We start from the raw sequence: 16,412 nt of genomic DNA, 5'->3' as shown, positions 1-16,412 counted from the left end.
GTAAGCAAGGCTAACATTTTTTTGGATAACTTGTCCTTGAGTAATGTTAGGACTTCATCTGTTGGGACATTAGTGAACAAAGAAGTTATGTCCAAGCTAGCCATGATGTCATTTTCATCAACTGTAATATCCTTGATGTATGTAACAAATACTGTAGTGTTCTTGATAAAGGATGGTGATTTCCCTGAAAAACTTTTGAGGTATTTGGCAAGGTATTTTGAAAGATTGTATGTAGGAGAATCGATACCTTCTACAATTGGGCGTAATGGGGTGTTCTCTTTATGGATTTTAGGAACACCATATATGCGAGGAATTAACGGATGGAGAGAGCGTAGAGATAAACAGACGTTTCGGGATAATTCAGTTGTTTTTAAAAAGTTGTTTGTATGATTTTGAAGTTCACGAGTTGGATCTCTCTCAAGTATTGAGTAGGTATCATTATGTAGTAATTCAATCATTTTATTCTTGTAATCTTCGGAGTTCAGGATGACTGTTGCATTTCCTTTATCTGCAGGAGGATGATTATATCTCTGTTGTTTTTTAAACTTTTAATAGCTTTGCGTTCAGTTGAAGTAATGTTGTCTGCAGGTGGTTTTGCATTATTGATAATAAAGATTGATTCAATACGTAGAAGGTTTGCATCTTGTGGAGGGAGAGAAGCAGCAGCTTTTTCTATTTTTGTAAGTAGTGTCTCCTTTGGTATTAATTTTGGGGAAGGAATGAAGTTTAGACCTTTACTAAGGATGCTTTGTTCTACAACTGAAAGTATATAATTTGTTGATAACGACTTTGTCAATATTGATGTGTGGTTTTGAGTTCCTATTATTTTGTAATCTCTTTAACGTTTCAAATTTTCTTATAAGATTTACTTTGTTATTATATTGTATTCTTGCTGCTTGAGATTCACAGTATGTATTAAAGGTTTTAAAACCTTTTTAATTAAATCTCGGTTCTAGTCATTCAATTTTTTTCATAAAACTATGTATGTTAACCGAGTCAATGATCATTCTGTCATATATATATATATATATATATATATATATACACAATCAGACTTGCTGTGAACATACTTCACGTTAATCACATGTTGTATCTTCATTCAACATGTTAATGTGAAGATACTTCATGCTCATAAGTTGCACTATGAATTTTAGTTGTTTATAATTGGGGTGGATTAAAACAAGAATATAAGCTCTTTAGGAAATATGGAGGGAAGACAAGCAATATAAGATAGTGGAGAAATTGTCAATGCCAATTCTGATGAATGGTGACTATGAAAATACTTGTGGAAAATGCAAACACCAGAAACTGAAAGGCCATGTGAAAGAGAGTAGAGTGAAGTGAGAGAAAGGTTAAGCAACTTAACTAATTTCTTCTATAATGAGCCAAGTATTTTTAGGGAGCTCTTCGGGACACCCTCCCAAATGCAAAAATAGTATTCTATGGATCAATCTGTAATTCGTACAGAACTAACAGCTGTTCAGCGATAAGAGTAACACCGAGAGTTAAAGAGAAAACTTAATTTTTTAGATGTTGACCAGGCAACATTTGTAATATGTTTATGACAACCTAGATGTTAGAGTAACTCACTGGTATATAGAAAGAAGAGTGGGTGAAAATTGTGGAACATGAATATTAGCTGCAAAGTCTGAGACTATAGATCTAGAAGAACAAGATCTAGGTTGATTGATGCAGTTAGAAGTACCTTATAAGACCCAACAATCTAGTCCTGAGAAATTGATTAAACTGTAGGAAAATTGTTGATATGAGGTTAATATTGTTTCATTAAATAATAATTTTGTAGTACTTACAGGACGGTCCTATACACCCTATAATATTATTTTTCATTTATTAATAATCATTTCACATAGTACTTACAGGGTGTCCAGTACACCCCTTTAGAGTGCACACCAGGAATTTGCTTATGATTAAATTTTCAAGTACTGGAATGTTATACTTTTTCACAATTTTATCTATTTGTAAGGATGTTATTGTCAAAAGCAGATTCCAAATGGATAAAGCTATATTTTATCTATTTAACTTTCCACCTTTTAATGCATATATAAAAATAAATATTATGGGAAAAATTACTTACGTCGTCTTCTGTCAGGTTCGGGTTCAAAATATGTTGTCATTTTCCCTAATTTATCAATATGAGCCATTTGAAGTTTGCTAAAGTTAAAAATTTCAGAAAAAAAATTAGGATATAGTTTCCTAAACAAACAGTAATTTAAATATATTCAAAACTATGTATTATAACATACGATTTTTTTTTTTTTTTTATGGTGTATACCTGTTAATTATATAATCAATACTGTTACTATTTGTCATTATTTTTGTGCCTAGATAAGTTTAATGAACACTGAATCCAAATGAAAAATCCTATAACTAAGTTGTAGTAGTATATCCATTTAACTTAAGGATAATAAATGAGATGAGAGTTAAAATGGATGAGTATGATGATTAAGGACCACGGGAAAATATGTTGTGGAGGGTATACAAGGATAAATGTAATCAGCAAATTCATGATCAAATTCATGAAAGCACAAATAAAAAGGGTGACTAGCATGATGAGGAAGGTAAAATCAGATGAGAGAAAAAATTAGCTGACCACATGGCACAAGAACCTCTTAAGGTTCTTGTGCCATGTGGTGTTTACTAGTAAGGCAAAACAACTATGACAGAATTAACTTTAATGTATGTATGTTGATGGCAGGGAAGTGACAGAAGATACAGCTGAGTGAGTAATCATTCAGCAACTGATGATAGGGATCAATCACCTAAATTACTTACTGTTTAATGTTATTATAATGATATACAGATGATTCATTAATAAAGAGTATATATATACACACACACACACACACACACACACATACATACAGGTATCCCTTGATATATGTAATTAATTAATCCTCGATGGACACCGCATATATCAAAACTGCATTATTCAATGTTAAGAATTAATGGGAATAATTATAATGAATCCTGCAAAATATAAAAATTTAAACATTTATTTTTTAAGGTGACACGTTTTTATATATTTTATTTATACATATTTGTTACATAAAAACTTATCTAACGTAAATTGAACAGTGGTAGCTTTTTTTTTTCTCCTCCATGATTTTGCGATAACAATCAATTTGTTTATCTAAACCGTGACTAACGTTCATGCTTCTCTCTACATTTGGATTCCAAGAAGATCTTCGTTACTTTGGGCTTTCGAATGCGATTCCAATAATTCTCGAATATTTTCTGAATCGTCATTCTCAAAGTCAACAGCACTTCCAATCAAAACAATATTATCGATAACTTCGTTGACAGGATTAATAGAACTACCAAAATTATTTGCAGATTCAGGCAAAAGATTCTTCCAGACTGCTCTCATACAGTTGGCTGTCACTTCTTCCCAAGACTCGTGAATGTTTATAACTGCTTGTTTAATATCGTATTTTTTTCCAAAATTCCTCTAAAGTGATTGGATCATCTCCAGTTGTAGCTTGAATTGCCTGGGTGAAAGTTCTTCTAATATTGTAAGCCTTGAATACAGAAATGACTCCTTGGTCCATAGGCTGTATCAAAGATGTCGTATTCGGTGGTAAAAATACAACCTGCACATTACTATTTGAATCATTAAGAGAGGTGGGATGTCCAGGGGCATTATCCAATACTAAAAGAACTTTGAAAGCTAAATTATTTTCATTGCAGTATTTTCAACTGCGGGACAAAAATGCAAAGTGAACCATTCTTCAAACGACTGTTTGGTAAGCCATGCCTTTTTATTTGATTCCCATATTACTGGAAGGGATTGTTTGTTACAGTCTTTAAAAACGCTTGGGTTCACTGTTCGATAAATTAGCATTAGCTTTAATTTGAAATCACCTTCAGCATTACCTCCAAGTAAAAGTGTTAAGCGATCTTTGGATGCTTTATAACCAGGTGTGGTTCGTTCTTTTCTTGTTAAAAATGTTTTTGTTGGTATTTTCTTCCAAAACAGGCCAGTTTCATCTACGTTGAATATTTGATGATCGTTGTATCCATTTTCTTTGATTATTTTCTTTAATTCAACTGGATATCTGGCTGCAACATCTTTATCAGCACTTGCTGCTTCGCCTGTTAATTTTACATTTTTCATTCCAGATCAAGATTTGAAATTTTCTAACCAGTCTTTGCTTGCAGAAAATGTTGCAGTCATATCTTGATATTTGTTTTAAGTGTAGAAAAAAGGCTTAAAGCCTTGAGCCTAAGATTATTGCTGTAGATGGGAATAAGCTTCTGATTACAATCTTCTAACCAAAGTAATAGTAAATCTTCCATTTTGATCATTAATGGGCTTCTATTCCTAGTACACTGCATACTCAAAGATGCAGATGCCACTTTGCCTTGTTCGCAGTACTCAGTCGCTTTATTTAAAATGGCTTGTATAGTTGATTCACCAAAGCCTAGAGCTCTTCCGATGTTTGCTTTGTTTTCTCTGTTATCAAACCTTTTAATAATGTCAATTTTAGTATCCAAAGTAATAAGTTTTCGTTTATTACTCTTTTTCGAGGCCACGGTTACGAAGGGTAATGCTTTACATAATTTGAAAATTACATGATATGAGGATAGGCTGTAAGCATACACTGTAATACATACACATATATGCCATGATTTAAATATGCTCATTTAAATCATGAGCATATTTAAAAAATGTGCTCATGACTTTTCTCTGTCACAAAAACATATGTTAAAACAGAACTTGACTGCAAAATTACACTTTAATGTACAAATTGAAAAACAAAAAAATAAAATTAAAAAAAAAAACTACTCAAAACACAAAATAATTGACCTTATTCATTGCATTTTAATAATAATTAAAGGGAAAAAACCTTCAAAATCATTCAATTCCTAATACACACTGCTTGGAAAGATGTCAATGGGCACTCCCATGGGCAAGGTGCATTGTGCTGTGTAACAAGCCACGTGTTTGTAGCCAATATAAATTGGAGGGATATGATGTTCCCCAGTCAGTACAACTGTGTCTAGGTGAAACAGCTGTGAGAAGGGAACTGACGGAGTTTGACAGAGGTACATTGCAGGAATATCTGTTTGGTAAATTGTTGACAAATTGGGTGATTCCAGTTCAACACTCAATAATACCATACTGAGATGGAAGTGCAAGGAATCAACTGCAAGTGGTACTTGCAGTGGATGACCCACCACACTCATCTAACATGACTGTAGGGTGCTACAAAGGACAATATGTAAAAACCAACATTCATCAGCCAACACATTGAATGCAGAGTTCCGAGCATCAACTGGAACACGAATCTACACAAAAACAATCAGAACCAAGGCACACAGCATAGGTTTACATAGGACCCCAATATATAAGCCCAACACTACTCGAACCAACATGCAGTGTTGTCTTCAATTGGTGTAGAGAGCATGTATAGTAGGCTGTAGAAGATTGGAAAGCTGTATTATGGGGCAACAATTCACAATACACCCTCTACCAAGCAGATGGATAGGTGTGGCGGTTGTGTTTTACCATATCTGGTTGTATCCAAACATGGTTGTATTTTACTATGTATCTTACCAGAGTGCATAACCCGAACTATGAAATTCAGAGGTGGCAGTGTGATGGTATGGTCTTGTTTTTCTTGCTTTGGCAATGGACCTCTGTTTGTAGTACCATGAACATTAAACTCTGAGAGGAATCTGAACATTCTGGACAATGCAATGTTTCCTATTTGTGGTGTTTTTACAGAACTGACCATCGTCTCAGTATGACACACTGTGTGGTTTGTGGATACCACACTTGACTGGCCACCACAGAGCCCTGATCTCAACCCTATGAGACAAATGTGAGATGAACTGGAGCATTGGGTGAGGTCAAGGGGACGTCTGCCCTACAACAGTCCAGGACCTTGTTACATGCCTACAGGAAGAATGATCCAAATTTCCCATTGATCGCTATCATCCTTTTGTGGAAAGTATGCCCGTAGGATTGGTGAGATCACTGCAGCAAAAGGAGGTCCTACACCTTATTAAGGTAGGAGCCATAGCTGTTTGTTCCCCACTCTATGGTGTCCATTGACTTTTTACAAACAGTGTATATGCCCTTTGGGGGGGGGGTACAGGATATAATGGCAGTACTACATGAAGTTTAAATTATTATAATTCTCTATTCACAATTATTATAATAATATTTTTTATTTATTTATTTTTTTTTTAAATAACGAAACCTGTGGTGCGTTCATAATTAGAAGAAATGCACGTATAAACCACAGTGAAAAAAATTATTTAATTGTAAATATTTCATCCTAAGTATCTTAGGACATCATCAGTACAGTATTTAAACAAAAATTAGGAATAACATATTTATGCACCCTAACTGTATGTTATTCCTAATTTTTGTTTAAATACTGTACTGATGATGTCCTAAGATACTTAGGATGAAATATTTACAATTAAATAATTTTCACTGTGGTTTATACGTGTGTTTCTTCTAATTATTATAATAATATATATATATATAAATTGAACAAAAAAATGCTCATCTTCATAAATTTCAAGAAATTATATTATTGGTTTCATCCTTAATCGAGTGTAAGCAACAAAATTTGCATGTGAAGTAATTTCATGAGGTCTCATCAGTGGAAGCCTGACTCAGGAGTGATACCAAGGTTGAAGTAATGCAGGTGCAAATGCACAAACTTTGTTTGCTTACACTTAGATAAAGGATGAAACCAAGAATATAATTTATTGGCATCCTTAATTTATAGTATAATCAAGTGAAAAAACTTTTAACAAATGCTCATCTTTCAATCAGATTCCTGATATATATCCTCAAAGGTGCATAGGATATTATGATAGCAGCACACACAAAGTTGAAATTATTAACTTCCTATCAAAAATTATCCTCCAAATATATCTGTTATTTGTCAGGATTCCAAATCAGGTCTTTTATTTCAGTTTTCTCAGGCACTGTCAATTTATTTGACGGTATTAATTCACAATACAAAATAAAAAGAAAATAAAGTAATTATTTGGACAATAGATCAAGTGTTAACTAATAAATATTTATTAAACCTACTAGTTTCACCAAACTTTAGCTGTTGGCATCTTCAGGGTACAAGCACTGGTTTAAAAAACATTACACAAATATGAATAACTGTAAAATTCTGACGATTATAGTTGCAAACTGAAATAGCATTGAAAGTGAGTGATACACGTATCGCGTGGACGTGATTAACTAGTTGTTGCTAAGGAACATTCTGTAGTTTGCATTGAAGTTCATTTCCTGTGTGTTAAGAGATCTAATTAGGATTTTCCATATTTCTGGGAGTGTTAAGGCTATCAACAGAGTGAGCGACTGTAGCTGCTTCTTTAAACATTTGGGAGTGGTAGTCTTCTTCTATGTAAGGGAAACAGCTTTTATCCCACTCAATGACATGGTTAGTTGTAGAAAAATGAGATGACAGGCCTAATATGTCTTGTCTGTTGTTTTTGACGTAACCAATGTGCTCCTTCTGTCTATATCAAAACTATTGCGATTCTGTATGTGAGTGGCATCTCCAACAAGCTCACTAATCTCCTCAAACCAAACAAAATAAGAGTGACATTCAAACCTATAGAAACAATTCGTAAACTACTAAGATCTCCAAAAGATAATCATCCTTTCAATAAATATGCTGGAGTTTACAATATTCCATGCTCATGTGGTTCAAGTTACATCTGGCAGACATCAAGAAGCCTCGAAATTAAACAGAAGGAGCACATTGGTTACGTCAAAAACAACAGACAAGACATATCAGGCCTGTCATCACATTTTTTTTTTTACAACTAACCATGTCATTGAGTGGGATAAAAGCTGTTCCCCTTACATAGAAGAAGACTACCACTCCCGAATGTTTAAAGAAGCAGCTATAGTCGCTCACTCTATTGATAACCTTAACAGGAACCAAGGTTTAATACTCCCAGAAATATGGAAAACCCTAATTATATCTCTTAACACACAGGAAATGAACTTCAATGCAAAGTACAGAATGTTCCTTAGCAACAACTAGTTAATCACATCCACGCGATACGTGTATCACTCACGTTCAATGCTATTTCAGTTTGCAACTATAATCGTCAGAATTTTACAGTTATTCATATTTGTGTAATGTTTTTTAAACCAGTGCTTGTACCCTGAAGATGCCAACAGCTAAAGTTTGGTGAAACTAGTAGGCTTAATAAATATTTATTAGTTAACACTTGAACTATTGTTCAAATAACTACTCTAGTTAGATGATCAAGAAAATAAACATTCATTATAATAAGAAAATATTACTTTATTTAACTTATTTGCCAATATTTCGCTGGTATTATATCCATCATCTTCACGCAAAAACCAATTGTCACAGTACATAAACAGCAACAATTTGGTTAACAGTAGGATTAGTTTAAAAAGACTAATGGACAACACAAGGAATTAAAGTCCTAATTGGCACCATCTGCTGTTGGATACAGAGAGAAAAAAAACAAGTATTAATTAGATCTTAAAACGACCATTTCTTGGAAGAATAGGAAAATAGTATCCATCCAAAAGACTGAGGAAAAGTTGGCTCAGATCCTTAAAAGAAAGAGGCGAATTTTCTAGCTTCACTATGTTTGAGAAGACTAGAAATAGAGCCATTTGGAGACAGATTGTACAAATGGGACTCAAACCATCACCAGATGGATGAGATGAAGAAGAAGAAGAAAATGACTGTCTCCCAGATCTTTGATAGATTGATACAGCCATAGTTATTGAGGTTTGGAGAATGTTTAAAACCTGCTACTGATTCTAAAAACAATCTTTCTATCTTCTGTGTAGTACTTTTGTTTTCTTCCATTTGATTCTGTGTGAAAGGGTATTCAAGACATGGTCTGCTAATCCTGACTTGCCATAATGATAGTGTCAAAAGTAATTTTTATGTTCTTCAAGCTGGATGTCAACATTTGTTCCTGTCTGTCCATAGCAAGTCAGGTCACAAGCAGAGCACTTCATATACTCCTGGATGTGATAAAGGGGAGAGCTTGTCCTTAGGTGAATGGATGAGAGTTGCCTATCTGATATATGGTTTTAAAGTGGTATAGAACTGATACTGGCAACTCTTATCTGCTCACTTAAGGATAAACTCCTTTTTTGCTTGTTTTATGTAGAAAGCTGGCTAAAGGAGGAACTAGTGCTTCCAACCAGTTCTTTGTATATTTTCCTTTCCTGTAAATAATTAATATTGCAAATTTGCATACAATAATTCAAATATGTCTGGGGGAAGAAATGAGACTATTAAAACCAAGGTTTTGATTAGTGTACATTAGAGAATAGTGAAATAATATTAAATTAGAATTAAAAAAGTCTAAGCTTTTTAAAATATGTTATTTTTTTTTTAATACAGTTTTTAAGTGAAAATAATTAACAAAGGAGGAAGAGTTTCCATTGGGCAGGAACATGCGATTTTGCCAACTGTTCAGCAAGTTGCATTCATATCAGCTGCAAACAAGTTGAAAGGCACCAGCCCCTTACCCTGTACAAGCTCGGCCAGATATGATCTGCGAACAAAGGCAGTGTTTAGAAAAAGAACTAGAAGAGAAACATCCAAGTGGAGACAAAGCATGGACAATTAATTATAAAGAAGGAACCTTACCAAGAAAAACAAATTCTGCAAATAACTAGCATGGAAATTTGAACCCAGACATTGCATAGGGATCATGTGGAACCCATATGGTCAACAGCAAACTTCACTACAGAATCTTTCAGATCCATTTCACAAATATATACGTTTTCAGTTATAACCACAATGATGTCCACTTCCACCTCCAGACAGCTAAATCTTACCTATTTTTCCTGACAAATGAAAATCTCAACCTCCTCAAACACTACTTATCTCTGCTTTCCGAACTACATACTCTTTGAGTCCTTTTGCCTCAGAGATGGAGTTTGTGCACATGTTCTCTCAATATATCATGCAAAAGAGCATCTAGACTTTCCTAATTTTGATATCCTTTGGCTAAAAGTCATCCTACCTCATTCTACCAGATTCATATGCTGCATCTAGCACTCTCCTATTGCCAACAACCACTCAGAACTCCTCCATTACCTTTCTCTCAATGTTGATTTTCTTCAAACTAACTTTCCTAACAGCTAAGTCATCCTCCTTGGCAACTTCAAAGTTTACACCAGCTGGCTGCCTGCTTTCAACTGCACAGATCAAGCAGGTAGAGAGGCTGAAACATTTGCAATCACAAATGATCCCCCTCAAATTGTTTGCATTCCCACTAGAATATCAGACAATCTCAACCACTCCCCAAACACCCTGGATTTCTTCCCACTAGTGATCCATCTAAGTAAATCCTCGATTTAATGGACTAATAGGGGCTAAGGGATGTCCATTAAATCGAAAGTCAGTTAAATCGTGAATTTTTTAAAATAAAAATATCTGTAACATTACACTGCAATTTTATCAATATTAGCAATGTAATAACAAAAAAATTGTTTTACACACAATTTTCACACTTTTAGATAAGTTAATGATTAATGAAGTTAATGTTCGATGTTGAGGTGTTTGGTTTAGGTAATCCTGCTTTGAAAAACTATCAAGGTTTTTTTTTTTAACTTTTGAATTCTGCTGTATTTTTATAATTAACTCCCTAAAATTATGAAAATGTGTGTAATAAAACTGCCGCAGAAAGTCATGCCACGTGGCAAAAGAACCAATCACAGTGCGATCGTGTCCTAATCATTCGCCGAACATGTTTTATGAGCGGTGACTCATTTATGTCGGCTAAATTACTACAGTGTTTTTCCAACATATGATGGCCTATTCACCAAAATTTGTTAAAAATAACAAGAAATTAATAACAAAAAATAATCTGTTAATTTAATTATAAGCAAATCTTGGTTAAAAGCATTTTAAAATTAACAGGGTGTTAATTTTCACATGTGACATAGGACTGGAAATTTTGTCTGTTAAATCGAGGGTATACTATATATTGTGAATGTTGTCTGTCCTCTAGGCAGTTCAGACCACATCTAGTGTAGATCTCTTCCCCCTTCCCCACATGGGGAAACATAGAAAACCACTCATATCCAAATGTTGCATGGCATTACAAGAAAGCCATGTGAGATGATCTTCACAACTTCTATGCCTCTTTACCCTGGTCAGATTACTGTTTCCAGCCATCTGCAGAATGAATCATGAAAATTCTTATCGGCATGGAAATATTTATACCCTGAAGACCCTACTCCACCCTAAATCCTCACCAAGTATTTAAGCCCTGGTTCTCCCACAATTTGCACCAGTGCTGTGCAAAAACAGTCAAGCATACTGCAACTGGCTTGCATCCAAAACTCCATCTTGCTATACTGATTACACCAAAGCCTGGAACAGCTGCAAGAAAATTATCACCACATGAAAAACTGACTTTGGGAGAGATAAAAGTAGGAAACTTGCATCTTGCCCAAACAGCAGCCATGCCTTCTGAGCTCCAGCCAAAGTTATTGGCCATAACTTCTGCTCAAAACTACTCCCACCAGTATTATACCCAGATAGTACAACTGCATCATCACCCACAGAAAAAGCCAACCTCTGCTTCTTACTTCTCCAATTCTTGTACAGCCAATCATGATTAATGTCCCCAACCATTACAAACACACTCAACATTCAATGCCATGTTTGCCCTTTCACCAGAAAGAGATCAGAAAATTTTTGCTCAAATTGGATACCAAGTCTCTGGTATTCCTCTGATTGTTCTAAAAGTCTGCATTCCAGAGTTGACTCCCACTCTATGTTACTTACTTGCACTTTCTTATGCCACTCGTATCTATCCTGTCGTTTGGAAATTAGCCCCTATGACCTATTCTTAAGAAGGATAACAAATCTTTACCTTCAAGCTACTGTTCAATTTCTCTCACCTCAATTTTTTCTAAAGTAATGGGAAGAACCATCAACACTCAGCTTCTACACTGCACTGAAGACTCTCATCTAAATGACAGACAGTATGGATTCTGCCACTGCTGATAAACAGTGAATCTACTAGCTTATGTCACCTCATCTCAAGTGGTTGTTCTTGATATCTCCAAGGCTTCTGACCAAGTCTAGCACAAAGGTCTAAGGTTTACTTAAGTAAACTCTCATTATTTTGTCTGATGCCTCACTTCTGCAATTGGATAGTCAGCTTTCTGACTGGATGCTCACTTTGAGTGATGGTGGATGGCTCCTTATCTTCTAACTATACAAGTAATATATATAAATGCAACAGTTTTGCTGATGACAGTACACTGTACTCCTTTTTGTTTGACAAACCTTGCAAAGCACAAATCACCACAACCTGCATAACTCTAACCTGTACTGCCTTAAATTCTGATCTTCAAAACATTCATCAACGGGATAGCTTGTTAACTTGAATACTGGCAAAACACAGCTCTGCATTATTTCCCACCAAAAAGAACTCTTTTCCTTCCTGTGTTTCCCTTGATGATACCTAAATCTCTATTCAGGAAGATCTCAAATCTTTCTTGGCACAAACATATCACAAATATTGCCTCCTCTGCATCCAAAAAAATTAGTTTTTTTTTTCTTTTGTTTGAGGCATTACTTTAACTTCAAACAGCTACTACTCTATACAAATCACAAATCTGCCTGATCATCGAATACTGCTCTCACATTTGGGATGGGGCCCACAGGAGCTCCCAAAAAATACTGGATTGTATACAGAAAAGGACAGTTAGATTGATTGATGACCCTTCTTTCTCACTAAAACATTCCACTCACTTTCATACAGGTATTGTTTCCACAGCATGCATCTTTTATGGCTGCTGTTCATCAGAATAGGCATCAATAATTCCCCTATCCTCTGTCAAATCCATTCAAATACATGCAGCAACCAATGAGCATCCTCTCACAGTTCAACTCCAAACTCATAGAACAACTTTCCCCTCTTCTTTATTCATCTACTCCTGGCCTCCAGAACAGTCTGCCATCTCGTGTTTCCCAAGGAATATGATTCACAGCTTTTCAAGTAAAATGTGAATAAGTCTCTTATTGGCCATCCATGGTACTAGGATAACATTGGTTGACCAACCTTTCGTGGATAGGTTCTCCATTAAAAAGTTCATATGTAGCACTGTATATAATCAACAACTGGGTGTCGGGATATCAGGTTTGCTAATTTTTGGTGCTTCCTATATTCTTGGTGGTGACATGAAAAGGGGTGAACCTGCTAACAGTTTCTTTGGACTTTCCACAGATGCAACTTTCTTCAGTAATTTAAGAACTCCATTCCTTCATGTGCATAGAATGTTTAAGTAGAAATCTGATCTACAGTTTTGTTATCATATTCTGCTTGATTTATTATAACAGTAGCATTAATTACCTATATCTGCTTTGGTTTTAACAATGTTCTTGTTACTGTACAGCTTTTTTAATTTGTTTTATATTAAAACAAATGTTATTGGCTATTACAGAAGGTAGGACATATATCTCACATTCAACAGAGTATTATTTACAACTTCGGTTTTTGTCTAGGTGTAATGACGAAAGTTACAACCTTGAATTAATACACTGATAACTTCTGTTAAGATTACTGATGATAACTTCAAAGTAATGCAATCTTGACATGAATATGGTTGCTAGAGAACAATCAGAGAAACCAGCACTCAACACAGCCACACTCAATGGTTTAGCTGTGCTACATAAGTGATGTGTTTGCTATTCGAGTGCATGGTCCAGACACAATAATATACATTTTTGGTGCCAAAACAGTCAACATTCAAACTGTTTCTATTTATAGAAAGGTAACATACTAGATGATATTTACACAAACAATCAGACCATCAACCAGCTGAATGGTAGTCTAAACTCACCAACACATATAGAGCCAGGACTATTTGTTCCAATGATACTGCACCCACTGAACTTACCTGCATATAAAGTGCCCTATACTTGTGACCTGGTGTACTATGAACAGACAGAGAAATTTCTGGCTTACTATGGACAGACCTCTCTATCCATAGTAAGCCAGAAATACATTTAACACTATCATTATGGCAAGTGACGACTGGCAAACCGTGTGATGGATATTCCTTCACAGAGAATCAGATGAAAATGAGTACTATATAGAATTCATGTCGTCAAAGAAACTGTTTCTGGAATTAGTAGTTATGAAACATTCCCCACACCTCAACAAGTATAACTGTATCCATACGCAAAAAATCTGGGAGAAAGTCATTTTAAGATAAAATTAGGATTAATTCTTTATGTTGTATATTATCAGTTTAAGCTGTTACAGCTAAATGGTTTCTTTGCAAATTCAATCTCTCTATGATGGTCTCATTCAACTCTTCTGCTTAGCATTCAGTGTCCATCATTCTCACTGTACATCAGAACACTCTTTACTAGAGTATCATCTTGGTTTCCTACCGAACATCAACTCTATGATCCACCATTCATCTGTTTAACAGCATAATGGGCTTGGCTAACACAATCATACACATATTTCTGACATGTTCCTGACTGATAACAGATCCTACATATGCAAAATGATGTACTGCTGTTTTTCCAACTAAAAGATCTAAATTTCTGCCTTCTCCACCAACCACCAAATTACACTGTCTATCAATAATTTGTCCAGACACTCCTGTTATTTGAAGTTATGGACTATTCCAGGCTTGTTAATAACATAAAAACTGGTGTACAGATAGTAGGAAGCAGTATTTCATTGTAGCAGTTGAATACAGATGGTATGGCAACCCAATGTGAACTCCGAGACTTTGAGAGAGGTGTCACATTGGCGGCATGTCCATACGTTCCATTGTTGCTAAACAGGAGCATCCAAAATCAGCGTTTGGCAATGTGATCAACAAATGGAGACGTTCTGGCATCACTAGTGCAGTTGCTAAAAATGACTGACAGGGATGGGAGTGTTAAAATGGGTGGCACAGACCATCTGTGATGAGTTCCAGAATGCCAGTAACACCATGGTGAGCACTGGCACACAAGCAGAACATTACAATGAACAAAGCGGCTTGTCTGGCCTTGTGCAAAGAGCATGTGAACTAGACAATTGACTAGTGGAAAACAGTACTCTGGAGTGATGAATAAAGGCTAACCTGTTTCCAGTCTGATGGCAGGGTGTGGAGGCAGCCTGGCTTGTACCCACAGTGAAGTTTGGTGGTGGAGGAGTAATGGTGTGGGGTGCAATTCAGCTGGTTGGGATTGGAACCACTGGTCATTGTCTGTTGTTCAGCGAAGGCAGCTCAGTACTTGTGTCACCCTGTCTTATACCCCTCTGTATTCTCACAGTAGAGATGTTTCCATTGAAATGAATTGCTGCTGTGGCATTGGTGTATGCTGATTTGATGGTTCTGATGTATGGCTCCTCCACTTGTTGGTTTCGTAATGCTTTAAGTATTGCACGAGTTTTAAGTGAATTAAAGGCTTTCTCATAGTCAATAAAACCAAGTCATAGTGGTAACGGATAGTCATTATACCGTTCAATAATCTGCTTACGACTTGAATATGGTCCACTGTACTAAAGCCCCTTCGAAAGCCTGCCTGTTCTTTTGGTTGTGCTAGATCTAGAGTCACACAAAGCCTATGGGCTAAGACTTTTGTAAACACTTTGTAAACCACTGTTAGGTCGATAGTTCATCAAGTCTTCTATCTCACCTTTTTTATGTATCAGAATTAGGGTAGCCTTCTTCCATGTTGTTGGTACATAATTTTTCTCATCATCATCATCAAATTTCTGCCATGTACCCTCAAGGGGTGTACAGGATATGATAGTACTACATGAAAAAAATTACATCATTATTAATTTCCTATCTACAGTTTTCCTCCAAATCAGTCTGTTACTTGTCAAGACTCCAACATTATCAGATCTTATATTTCTATCGTCTAAGGCACTTTGTACCGTATCAATCCACCTATATATTGGTCTTCCTCTGGGTCGTTTTGCTGCCAACCTGGCAGAGAACACTTGTTTTGCTAATCTTTCCTCGCCCATTCTGTTTAAGTGACCATACCACCTGAGATTAGCTCTGCTAACGCATTCCTGGATGCTGACAATGTCGAGTTTTTTCCTAATATCCTCGTTTTTAATATGATATTGCCATTGATGCCATCTGTTCATGCCTATAATCTTTCTCAGGACTCTCATATCTGTGGTCTCTAGTGTTAGGTCAAGTATTTTACTTCTGACCCAGCTCTGAGATCAATAAGTTAAAACTGGTTTGAACACTGTCTTGTATACGGCTAATTTAGTGTTCCGACTAATTTCTCTCTTATTCCATATGAATTTATTCAATTGACTTCCCACCATACCAGCTTTGCTGATTCTGTTGTCTATTTATATATTTAATTTACCATCTTCAGTAAAAATTGTGCCTAAGCAGCTGAAATGTT

The 16,412-nt window shown here is 35.5% G+C and overlaps 1 protein-coding gene across 4 annotated transcripts in view; it reads right to left on the bottom strand.

Annotated features, from left to right (window-relative positions):
* Positions 1–16,412, bottom strand: part of pkaap (A-kinase anchoring protein pkaap) — a 234,259-nt gene that overhangs the window by 48,822 nt on the left and 169,025 nt on the right. For all 4 annotated transcript variants that reach the window (XR_016550095.1, XR_016550093.1, XR_016550094.1 and 1 more), the window contains one exon: positions 2,096–2,172. Coding sequence is in view for 1 of the 4 variants with exons in the window: in XM_090410637.1 (XP_090266763.1) it covers positions 2,096–2,172 (77 nt within the window). In the remaining 3 variants the exon portion in view is untranslated. The remainder of the gene's footprint in view (positions 1–2,095; positions 2,173–16,412) is intronic.

This window comes from Typopeltis vanoorti, chromosome 2 (assembly GCF_054136105.1).
Source record: "Typopeltis vanoorti isolate ZY-2024b chromosome 2, IOZ_Tvanoo_1.0, whole genome shotgun sequence".
Lineage (NCBI taxonomy): Eukaryota > Metazoa > Arthropoda > Arachnida > Uropygi > Thelyphonidae > Typopeltis > Typopeltis vanoorti.
The sequence above is the reverse complement of the archived record's forward strand: the minus strand, read 5'-3'. Positions and strand labels throughout refer to the sequence as shown.